This window comes from Pocillopora verrucosa, chromosome 1 (genome assembly GCF_036669915.1).
Source record: "Pocillopora verrucosa isolate sample1 chromosome 1, ASM3666991v2, whole genome shotgun sequence".
Lineage (NCBI taxonomy): Eukaryota > Metazoa > Cnidaria > Anthozoa > Scleractinia > Pocilloporidae > Pocillopora > Pocillopora verrucosa.
The window spans coordinates 8,727,077-8,740,004 of NC_089312.1; the positions used below are offsets into that span (position 1 = coordinate 8,727,077).

At 35.9% G+C, this 12,928-nt stretch overlaps 1 protein-coding gene across 19 annotated transcripts; it reads right to left on the reverse strand.

Annotated features, from left to right (window-relative positions):
* Positions 1-592: 592 nt before the first annotated feature.
* Positions 593-11,566, reverse strand: LOC131796483 (uncharacterized). 19 transcript variants are annotated; one of them, XR_010718284.1, is made up of 10 exons: positions 11,028-11,566; positions 10,459-10,673; positions 8,440-8,506; positions 6,828-6,940; positions 5,944-6,030; positions 4,595-5,184; positions 3,845-4,057; positions 2,305-3,202; positions 1,484-1,570; positions 593-1,244 (listed from the first exon to the last, which is right to left on the reverse strand). XR_010718284.1 is itself a non-coding variant. In XM_066170196.1 (5 exons), exons 1-4 carry the CDS (start codon positions 11,120-11,122, stop codon positions 2,870-2,872), a joined length of 378 nt encoding a protein of 125 aa, XP_066026293.1. In that variant the 5' UTR covers positions 11,123-11,566; the 3' UTR covers positions 593-1,244; positions 1,484-2,869. The 19 variants fall into 19 exon arrangements, 2 of the variants coding, with proteins under 2 accessions (XP_066026293.1, XP_066026291.1); XR_010718282.1 differs by having other exon boundaries at positions 2,078-3,202; XR_010718287.1 differs by adding an exon at positions 7,736-7,787 and having other exon boundaries at positions 1,484-3,202.
* Positions 11,567-12,928: the final 1,362 nt, after the last annotated feature.

Here is a 12,928-nt window from a genome sequence, read left to right on the forward strand (position 1 = left end):
CAAGCACTTTTTGTTTGTCTTGACGACAAAGTTTACGACCAAGTTTATCTTACATGGTAAGTACCAGGGACCTTAACGCGAACCACGACGCCAATGGCAACAAGGACAAGGCAAAACAAAATATCATAACAGTTGGCAAAATAATAGCTGATCAGCAGGTACCTACTAAACCTTTGTAAATTACTTAGCTGCCCTGTAAAAAACAAAATGAAATCACCAAAATTTGCGTGATCAGTGAACGGAAGCTTTAAAATAAGTTTCCATTTGGAACTCAAAGCGGCTCACATACGTTATGCTGAAGTTTCAGTGAAGCGTCGTAAGAAACCGTGAACACACCCAGCCATCCGCAAAATTTTAACATAAAATATAATATATTTTTTAAGTGACGTCTTCCTCGGCGTTGCCTCAGTTCCTTACTGCTGAAGGTCCTTGGTGTTGATCTGGTATTTGCAAACTTCTGAAGTGTAAAGTCAGACTGCCTCAGCATATTTCAAAATCAGTAATTTAAAACTTGTACTTGACAGGTTTGTTTTAGATGACCTGTCACACTCTTAATTCCTCTGATCGCACTTTCTCTTATAAAGAACCAAAATTCTTATCACAAGAATAATTTTATTGCCAGTAACTTTGATAAGTTTACATGCAAATACTGATTAAAAAATTCAATAAAGGTTTTGTTTATCACAAGTGTATATTTCTCATGTGACCTCTAACGTAGAAGTCAGCTGCATCTATTTGGGATTGAGCTTTGAAAGGAATAGATGTGCATCTTTACTCATTAAGCTGTAGGGTCTAAAAGTTAATAACTATGCAGAGGAAGAAATGAAATACATCAATTTCATTATTGCCAAAGAGCTCTTGGGTAAGTAATTAGTAATTAAAAAATTACTCAAGCTGTAAATACCAGACTGTTGCAATGTTGATTTCCTCACTATTTTGTCCACAAAACATTTCATTACAATTCTCTGTGTTACAACTAGTTCCAACATGAGATTTTCTGTTTGGTATTGTTACATGCAATGTTAGTAGTAAAATTGATAATCATTGGCTACTTTACATATTAAGACTCTTTTTTAGAGCAAGCGAATAACAGTGGACATTTACTCTGGAAAATTCTGCTTATGAAAGCTTTCATGACTGCTTGTCCCTAATTCAAAACGCTTTTCTTTCATTTGTAAGAACTTCCATGACTTCTTCTCCATGTCCTCTAAGGAAATGGTGACTTTATCCAGTGATGAAAAATCCTGTTTTGAAGCAAAAACATTAATAGCGTTGATGTGAATCAAAATTATTCTCCTTACGGTCTGTCATACAGGTCTTGTGATGTTAGTTTGGAGAATTTGGTATTGAATCAACTTTTAATCTCCTAACTGATATTTTTCATTATTTTCATCACTTGTCTGCTTGATATTGTATTGATATTGTAAGGAGAAATTCTGTCTTGGTCACCAACAGGAGTAATAGAGTTAATAAAATATCATACCTTCACAATCATTGTTCCTTGATGATAGAAAAGCTGTATCAAATTTCCTTTTTCTTACAATGCCAGACCTCTTTGATTTGGGAGTGACTGCAACAATATTATGAAGAAATTTTTAAGACAATGTCTCCCTTGTAAAGTTACATGAATCACATTATTGTTTGGCCACTATATTTTTTGTTTTACAAGGTGTGTAAGTATTTACCAGACTGAAAAGAGCTATATTGCATGTCACAATAAAATGAATACATGTAGGAAATGCGCTGAATTGAAGTCAAATCTAAATAAGTGTAACTGAAAGAACATTTTAAGAAATCCTCAATTGACCTTACAATTTTATTAAAGGGACCAAATTGTGTATGGTTCCCAACAACATTTTCAATATGCACACAGCTTCATTGCTCAATTATATTAATTTTAATTTTGTTTTGTGTTTGCTACAAAAAAGTTGTATGTCCAGGGAGAAACTGAAAACCAGAACCAACATGTTTTACAAAATGAGCCACCAATTATTAAAAAGAACTTGGTTTAGTGGTTTAATTTGCTTCCAGTTAAATCCATTGCCTAGTAATGGTAAAAAATGAATTAAGCACATACCAATTGGCTGGGTAATTTAAAAAGTAATCCCCTTTTTTTTTCCCTCTCTTTTGTTTTGTTTTGTCTTTTTTTTGGAAATGTGTGTTCTTTTCAAAGAGGGATTAAGGCTTAATACACCACTCAAAATTCACTGTCACTCTGAATATACTCTGAAAAATAATGTAATGCGTTTTACAATGAAAAAGCAAACATGACTCAACCAAACTCTATATGATAGATACATGTACTTGCAAATTGTCATGGTTGCATTATCAGGTGATCACACTCCAGTGTCAAGCGTTTGAACACAAGGTCATCAATGTACTGCTCTTGCATCAAGTATATGACAGAATCCAGGAAAAACTTGTTAATTTATAGTCACACATATAACAGCACTGTAACAACCGTCAATCAAAACTAAAAAAATTGCACACTACAATCAGGAGTAAAAAAAAAAAAGATCAAATCATTGTTGAGAACAGTTCAAACCAGTCAATCTTTCTGTTGTTAATTACTACATGTAGGAAACTTATAGCTGATTTACCCTTTCTTAAAAAGCTACTACTTTTTGTTATTGCCTTCTGCAACAGTATATATTTGCAAGGTATATCATAAGAAACATATTCAAAAACACACTGTAAATCTTTGAACAAATACTTAGAAGGGGCAAAATATATATTAAGTTGTGTCTACATGCACTTAACTTTGTATAGTTGTTTTTTCATCAGGCATGCAATACACCACACTTTTCTATCATTTACTACTGACTATTAACTCATGCAAGATGTCAGGAAAAAATGAGGAGATGGAAAATCACAGACCTGTAAAGCCACAATGACATAGGTTCATCATTACAGGTACAATAAACAATAGGTTTTTGACCACTCTCTTTTTCTCAAAATTAGTTTTAACAACTACCTACACTTCTACAGAGCCTCTTCTTATACCACTAGTCAAGGAGGTTGGCTGTGTCTCAAAGAACTTATATAAATGGTCTTAACCCTTCATAAAGAATAAGAGGAGGTTACTTTGACCAGTTACCATGATGATATAAGTAACTACTGGGAGAAAGGAACAGGTTTACCTGACAGGGGTCCGGAGGAAATAAATACAATGGGTGTGTGCTCACTGCATGCCTTTGATGATCTGTTGAAACAAAAAAGGCTATGATGACCAAGTAATACTGAAACAGCCATTGAGGCCATGACTGTCTAAGGAAGAAAGAATATTCTGCAGTTTTTGGGAAGCAAGCGAAATACATAGTGACAAATTGTGGTGGAGAGAGATGGAGCAAAATATTCAGAGAGAACTTATAGCTAAAAGCTTCAAAAAGCCAGTGAAAAATACCCTGAAATTTACATTCATTGTCACTTATTGTCCACAATCCACAAAATGAAATCTTTGCAATGCTAATTCATGCAGCTGCATGTAATCCATACATCATTTTAAAGGAATCCTGTTCAGGTAATAACTTTTCAAAACAATTTGGTGTTATTAAGCACAAGTAAATTTTTCAAAGACAACATAATTGCAAGAGTGCATAAGGCAAATGCAATTTGTACATGTGTAGCACTTATTCACAATTTCAACAGCATACTATTTATAATCTGCACTTGTGTTACAACTTTGCACTTGTGCTGCATGAAAAATGCACTTGTTCTCAGCCAATAAAAATTGCATAATTTTTTCATGTATATTATCATGCATTTAATTGTCAAACTTTACTGATGACCACTCACATTGAAATCTTTAAGAATGGAAAGACTTACAAACAAAAGGGATACTTACTTGATAGTAACAATCGAATTGTTTTCTTCACAGTCTTCCAACACAATAAGAGCCATCCTCACAGAGGTGCATAACTGTGAAGCTAATGCAATGCTTGATTTCTTCTTAACAGTAAATCCTGATAGTCTCCAGCTTCTTGATGATGATTGTTGTTGAATCTGAACTTTTTGCTGAGGACACATGCAGGCATGCTCCCTTTCTACTTTCCTTTTCCTGTAATTACAGTAAGTTGGCCATATTAATACAGCTGTTACACTTTTAAAATTCACCAAACCTGACTACCTATTTATTAGCTAACTATTATAATAATACTTATTATTGTCACTTACTATTTAAAAATAGTAAGTGACAAGGAAAAGCCCCTTGTTCACAGATAATTTTTATTATTTTTTCGTTAGCCACATTGAACAGCTAATGAACAAATTGTGTATTTCTGATGAGTTTGTCCACTACAATAATTGACCTCTCGAGGAAGGCATAATTTGTTTTATTATGATGTTGAATTTAGTAAGGAAGCTAGTTTCAATTTTGCTCAAACATTGAGTAATTTACTTAATGCATGAACTGTCACTTGCAAATTTTGCATACAGCTGTATACCAGTAAATGAAAATTATCTGAGTTAGAGATGGGGGTCACCAGTGAGTTGGTCAACAGGATAAAAAGTCAGCTCCAGGCTCTGGTAGTATGTACAGTCTTGCATCTTAGGAAAACTGTTTAGTTATGGTATCAGTAATTGACAAAAAGCATACCTTGGGGAGCAACATCTGCATTCACATTCTTTTCTTGGCTAATCTCTTATCACTTTTATCAGCTTTTGTCTTTGTTCCAGCTTGATTGTTTTTGTCATTGTAATTAGCACTTGAGCCATCCAGCTTCTATTTGCCTCTTTTTGTTTTGTGGAGGAAATATCTTGTGACGTTTCCTCCATGGCCTGCTTCTTGCCCTCTTCTTTTGTAACCACTGAAGGTTGCCACTTATCACTCTGCATATACCCACTAGACATAATGGTGCTCTCTGTGCCACCTCTGTCTTTCTTCACATGAACATTACTTTTTCCATTTGATACATGATGATAATAGTGATATGGATGGAGTGGCAGCAGCTGTGTGTGGTCCACATCACCCCATGACATTTGCTTTACTGGGATAGGCACCCCACTCTTCTCCTCATGATTAGTCTTGCTGATGCATAGGTGATAAAGGGATCAAGAGTGGATTAATGTGATTATATGCACATTGTTAGCTGTCATAGCCATGTAAATATGACAAAATTGAAGGTGCGTGTAGACCCCAATTTGAGGCTGGAATTTGCCAATCTTTAGGGCTTGCTGTTGCAGCACCTGGTGAAAAATTGGAATTAGAGGGATTCTGTACTGCATAAGACCATCACATACATGTAAAACCACAAGCTCGAGTAATCTCAAAAGTTCTCCTCAAGTGCACGATTGTACTACTAACACTACATAATATTACAAGGGCAACCAAAACAGTCCCAACAGGGATGGAGGAGAGCTTCATTTAGGTTGCAGGATGAGTTGCTCCATCCCATATACTGTAAGTAAGTACTGTACATTATGTCAGCAGCCAACTTTTGGTTCACATTGAAGCTCTAGGTGTTGACATCAAAAATCCAAAACTTTTCAAATATAAAGTATCAAATATTATCAAATCCTTACAAAACAAGTGCTAAACACATAAGGCAGACAAGTTGCTACAACTAGCCCACTTATTCTGACCTACAACTAGGCAACTAGGTTATTAGCAGGGAAAACTATAATTTTGAGAGAACACAAGCTCATGGTATGCAGTTTTCAAAGACTTGCAAGTTATAAATGTATTGGCTCCTTTTGCAGCTTGTTCCATAAGTTAGCACTTAACCCTTTAACTCCCAAGATCTAATAAATAATTTCTCCTCACTGTCTGCCATACAGTTCTTGTGATGTTAGTTTGGAGAATTTGGTCTTGAGTCAACTTATAATCACCTAACTGATATTTTTCTTCATTCTCATCACTTGTCCACTTGATATTGTATTGATATTGTAGGGAGAAATTCTGTCTTGGTCACTTATGGGAGTAAAAGGGTTAATCAAATATCATACCTTCACAATCATTGTTCCTTGATGATAGAAAATCTGCATCAAATTTCCTTTTTCTAACAATGCCAGGCCTCTTTGATTTAGGAGTAACTCCAACATTATGTTGAAGAAATTTTTAAGACAATGTCTCCCTTATAAAGCTACATGAATCACATTATTATTTGGCAATTATATTTTCGTTTTGCAAGGTGTGCAAGTATTCACCAGACTGAAAAGGGTTATACTGCATGTCACAATAAAATGAAAAGGAAAGCTGAATTGAAGTAAAATCTACCTAATTATAACTGAGAGAACATTTTAAGAAATCTTCAAGTGACCTTACAATTTTATTAAAGGGACCAAATTGTATATGGCTCCCAACAACATTTTCAATATGCACACAGCTAATTAATAATAATTAATATAACTGAGTAATGAAGCTGTGTGCATATTGAAAATGTTGTTGAGAGCCATAAAATTAAAATTATTTTAATTTTGTTTTGTGTTTGCTTCAAAAAGGTTGTATGTCCAGGAAGAAACAGAGAACCAGAACCAAGATGTTTCACAAAATGAGCTACCAATTATTAAAAAGAATTTGGTTTGGTGGTTTGATTTACTTGCAGTTAATTCCATTGCTTAGTACCAGTAGTAATAGTAAAAAATGAATGCATTTTTGACCCAAAGCACATACCAATTGGCTGGGTAATTTAAAAAAGAAATCCACTGTTAAATTGACAACTGTCCTGGTTTTTTTCCCTCTCTTTTGTTTTGTTTTGTCTTTTTTTGAGGGATTAAGGCATAACACACCACTCAAAATTCACTGTCACTCTGAATATACTCTAAAAACAATGTAAGGCATTTTAAAGCAAGCATGACTTAATCAAACTCTACATGATAGATACATGTACCTGTTTATTGTCCTGGTTGTGTTATCAGGCAATTTACTGCACTTCCCAGATCACACTCCAGCGTCAAGCATTTGAACACAAGCTCATCAATGTACTGCTCTTGCATCAAGTATCTGACAGAATCCAGGAAAAACTTGTAAATTTATAGTCATAACAGCACTGCAACAACTGTCAATCAATACTAAAAAAAATTGCACACTACAATCAAGAGCAAAAAAGATTTAATAAAAAGATCAAATCATTGTTGAGAACAGTTCAAACCAGTCAATCTTTGAGTTGTTAATTACTACATTAGTACATCAGAGTGATTGGAATTGCTCCGATGAAGGGCTAACGCTGGAAACGTCAGCTTTTTTACCCTTTACGCTGGCTAATTTACGTTTTCAACTCAGTTGATACCACTAAATTACCTACTATACTTTCCCACCAACACAGCACCACAGTTTCTTTAGAAACTTACCCCCTTTATTCATTACTGCAGCTGAGTTACCCTATATAAAAAAGCTATTACATACTAAAACTGTACTTTTTGTTATTGCCTTCTGCAACAGTATATATTTGCAAGCTGTATAATAAGAAACATATTCAAAAACACACTGCAAATTAATCTTTGAACCAATATTTAGAAGGGGCAAAATTATATAAGTTGTGCCTACATGTACATGTACATGTACATGCCCTTGACTCTGTATGGTTGTTATTTTTGGTAGGCATGCAATATACCACACTTTTCTACCATTAAATTTATTACTGTATTAACCCATGCAAGATGTGAAGAAAACATGAGGAGAGATGGAAAATCACTAGCCTGTAAAGCTTCAATGACATAGGTTTGTCATTACAGGTACAATAAACAATAGATTTTCAACCACTCTCTTTTTCTCAAAATTAGTTTTAACAATACCTACATTTCTGCAGAGCCCCTTCTTTTACTACTGATCAAGGAGGTCAGCTCTGTCTCTTTGTAAAGAAAAAATGAATTTTGGAAAGGGAAGCAATGGTGCACATTGTCATGGCAGCTCAATGAACGATCACAAACTTGCAAGTTATGCCGCCAACGAGGTCGCTAACATATGCTAGGATTGCTGTGGAATTAGATTACATGCCTGGTTTGCTAGTGTGCAAACTTATCACCTAGAACCTTTCAATAAAACACCTTCATGTCAACAATGTTTGATACAATGCTAAAACAAACATGACTTTGAGGATAAAGCCGTGCCACTCTTTGAATCTTAACGAATCCAAGAGCGTGCCATTCTATTCAAAAGCTGATCGGTTTGCACCTTGATTCTAGGAAGCTACAATTGAAAGAATGTAATTATCCTGCGCCATTACAGCCCACAAGTGCTCTGTTTTGCGAATTGCTAGAGTTAAAGTTTACTCCAGTCGCGTAAACTTTACCCGGCGCAAAACAAAGTGCTCTGATTGGTCCATTCAGGTAATATTTACCCTTCTCTGGTAAACATTTTCCGTGCATATTGTTTTTGGTAACGGCACAATGTTTCCAACACGTGTTATAACTGGTTTTAACCCTTAATAAGGAATAAGAGAGGGCTACTTTGGCCAGTTACCATGGTGATATAAGTAACCAGGGAGAAAGGAACAGCTTTACCTGACAGGGGTCCAGAAGAAATAAATACAATGGGCGTGTGCTTGTTGTATCATCATCCTTTGGTGATCTGTTGAAACAAAATAGGTTATGATGACCAAGTATATTCATTGAAACAGCCACTGAGGCCATGACTGTCCAGGAGAGAAAGAATCTTCCACAGATTTTGGGAAACAAACACTGCAAAATACATAGAGACAAATTTTGGTAGAGAGAAATGGAGCAAAATGTTCAAAGATAATTTACAGTAGTTTCTTGGCTCTAACTGGCACATGGTTTTTACAAGAAAATTCTTTCCTCGGTTGGAAAGTTAATGCTGAAATTGAGGTGCATCTTATAGCCAAGTATTTTTGCACAACAAAATCTTGATATCAAAATTTTAGCAGAACTTATACTGTAGTTAAAAAGACAAGAAAAGGACACTAACTGTTGAGAGAAAAAGGAGAAACAGCAGAGCTTTTTGGTCTGAGGTGTAGCGAAGATTACATCAAATTCAAACTTTTATTCCATGAATTAAAAACGAATACTGCTTTTAGAACACTTAAATCAACTTCTACAGAAAAGCAAACAAGTGGAAATTTGCATATGTGCTCAAGAGCATGTGCTCGGTAACATGATATCCAACTCAGGTCTTTTGGTTTGTAGTGTTGCAATGATGCACACTTTGCTGTCATCGGCAGCCCACCAGAAAACAGGATATGTTGCTGGTTGCATCATTTTCGCACCATGGATTCTGAAATGCCATATTCATGGGCAATTTCACGATTGTTGTTGACTGCCTCAGCTTTGGCAACAATTTTCAACTTGAAGTTGAGGTTATATCAGTGATGGTGAGTGCTTAGCATATTTGAAATCGAACAAGAAGTCGAAGTTAAACTCTGGCTGTTTAGGATGAGAACGCATCAGTTAGTTTTGCAACTGAGTTTTAAATCAGTTGGTTGATGTTTAACCCTTTAACTCCCATGGCTGACCAAGACAGAATTTCTCCTTAAAATATTTATACAATAGCAACTAGATAAGTGATGAGATTAAAGGAAAAGATCAATTTGGGGATAATTATTTGATCCAAAACAAAATTCTCTGAATGAACATTGAAAGAATTGTATGGTTGATGGTAAGGAGAATTACAAATTGGATCTGGGAGTTAAAGGGTTAATAGAATGAAATCAGGATCATTAAATATTCATAATCAGGTGTGAAATTTTAGCCTTGGTTTTCATGTAGATCATTAAATGTGTGACTTTTTCACTTTTATTTACATTTTAACAAAAGTGTTTGCATGCCAGTTGTGTAGGGATACATGTAATTGTTCTTAGTTCCATTAAATCCTTTTGTTAACTCTCAACCTTTTGGTGCATCTTATACATGTAAGCGAGTATTTTCATGTAATTTTCAGTTTGGGAACTAATGGCTTGAATAAGTTACTAAGTTGGAGGTGCATTTTAGAACCAAGTTCACAACTACATAACCAAGAAACTATGGAAAAGTTACGGAAAGCAAAATGTTCAGAGAGAATTTATGGTTAAAAGCTTCAAAAAGCCAGTGAAAATTACGCTTAAGTTTATAATTATTGTCACTTATTTTCCACAATCCACGATGTGAAATCTTCGCAATGCTAACTTATGCAGTTGCATGTAATCAATACAACATTTTAAAGGAATCCTGTTCAGGTAATAACTTTTCAAAACAATTTGGTGATAATCAGCACAAGTAAATTTTGAAAGACAACATAATTGCAAGAGTGCATAAGGCAAGTGCACCTCACAATGAAGTCTTTAAGAGTGGAAAGACTTAGGGGATACTTACAAGCACTTATTCACAATTTTAACAGCATACTATTTATAATCTGCACTTGTGTTTCAACTTTGCACTAGTGCTGCATGAAAAATGCACTTGTTTTCAGCCTATCAGAAGTGCAAGATTTTTTTGTGTTTATTATCATGCGTTTAATTAAACTTTATTTGACCACTCGCAATGAAGTCTTTAAGAATGGAAAGACTTACAAACAAAGGGGATACTTACTTGATAGTCTCAATGAAATTGTTTTCTTCACAGTCTTTCAACACAATAAGAGCCATCCTCATGGAGGCACATGACTGTGAAGCTGATGCTATGCTTGATTCCTAATGTTAACAGTAAATCCTAATGCTCTCCAGCTTCTTGATGATGATTGTTGCTGAATCTGAACTTTTTGCTGAGGACACATAGAAGCATGCTCCCTTTCCACTCTCCTTTTCCTGTAATTAAAGTTGGTCACATTAATGACACACTTTTAGAATTAAATTTACCAAACCTGACTGCGTATTAAATAGTAACTGACAAGAAAACACTTCTTGTTCACAATCACTTTTCGGTTTTTTCACGATGGCCATACTGAACTAACAGCTATTTCTTACGAGTTTGTCAACGACGATAACTGACCTCTCGAGGAAGACATGGTTTGTTTACCCACGAAGAGCTTTCAAACATTTACCAAAAACCCACAGCAAAGCACATGCCCTGTTTAGCACGAGCAAGATTTTTAAAGTAAGACTACTGAAACTTTTAAAGGATCGTATCGCACCGTGAAATGATGAAACATACAGACTCACCTCGGCGCTCTTTGCAGTTGTGTCAGAATCCTCACTCTTACTTTCGACCATTGTTTAATTGAAGCGGCAGATGGTGATATGATGTTGGACTTCATCCTCTGAAGGCACTGAAGTTCTTAAACCTTTTCGCCTTTTTGCTTTGTACTAAAATACAGCCTGTCGAAAACTCTCGCTCTTCTTGCCAGCGCCAGCGCTCGCGACAATCATCCACGTGTTCTTTCTTCCGTGATCTAATAGATATTTCAGCCAGTTCTCACCTAATCGTACAATTTTGGTACGCAGTCGAGCCAATATACCCCTGGCGATGACAAACGAGCCTGCTTTGCTGCCGAAGCGTACCAGGAAGGTACGTCTAGTTATTCAGTCTTTCTAAATTCAGTAAAATCTCCAGTGATGTTATTTTGAAGTTACGGCGATGAAATATGTCAGGCACTCTATGGAGTGGCCGTGAGAAGAATAGTACGAGTCAACAAACGGCGCGAAAAGATGACAAGGGTCGCAAGCACATGACGAAGATATTTTCAGATTGAGTGTTACAATACACAACAAACAAAGTGATAACTTGTGGTTGAAAACCAAGACTATCACCTTTTATGCCGATAAGAACTGTTTTACAAACTTCATCACGTGGAAACGAACACACAGACAGTTAAAAAATGCAAATTATTTTGAGGCTTGAAATCAGTTCGTCTCATTAGTTTTAAAAACTTTCAGTTGGAGGAATCAGAGTTGAAGAAAAATACCACCAGCACTGGAACTCAAGGAATTCTGCGATCTGCGATCTGGTCGTGTTTAACACTTCTGTTGGAATGATTTCCAAATTTTTTTCATTCCTAGCAAACTCGCCCCGTTGATTGTTGTTCAGTATAGATGGTTCAAATTCTTCTCCCCACGCTGCGTGTGTTTCTCAGTGAAAATGCTTCAGAATCTGACAGTTATTGTTATCGCTCTTTTCAAGCCAATTATTTGCCATGTAAGTGGTGCAAATTGTGTTGATATGCTTGTATTAAGACTACTTTTGTCTTCAACACTTTTTTCGAGTTCCTCGTTGAAGTCTTTTTTAACTCCCTTTCTGGGAGGTTTTTTTAGCTCAAAATACAACGCAAATTTAAGAACTCCGACTCCATTGATTCAGCTAATGTCAATGTTTCAGCACTCTTCGACAAACATGCAATTTAATAGCGAGTAGGATTGCTCGTAAGTCTAGTTATGACGGCAATATTTATCTATACATATATATTTTTTTCCAACCTGTAAACACCAGCTAAACTCAAATAATGAAGTTTTGCACTAAATCTTGCAGTCATAAAACCTACATTTAATTCATCTTACTGCAACATTCTTTATTATTGAAAGTGCAGTGTTTTGCAAGGTTTCCCAGCCCTGTGAAGAGCCCTAAAATGACGAGAATTTTGACGTGTGTTTGATATTTCCAATCAGTTCCTGAACGTCACTCGCCTTTCGCGCCGCTCTTCCAAGTTGATGAATAAGGGCCTGTTTACATGGAGGCGGGGGACCCCAGGTAGGTGTGGTAACCCGCCTAGCCGTGGTCGAAAAATAAAACACGTTAATATGCAATCTTACAACCCCGGGGTGCTGAGGTGAGGTTTCTTGAGGTTGTTGTTGCGCTTGCAATTAGGGAGTTTGAGCATAAGCGTCCCAAGCTCACATCTCGAGAAAGACGAAAGATTAATTCTCGGACATGTATGTATTTATTCATGAAAGCGTCACGCGTTGTGTTACGCGGTTTTAGATTACGCGAGGAATCGTAGACTTAATACGTTATAAGGAATAGTTTGGGAAACGAAATATGGTCGATTTACAACGCTTAATAATCCGATATGTGAACATTTTACACTCTTGTGTGTCCGTTGCGGTTTCTGGTGATTTCTGCCTTGAGA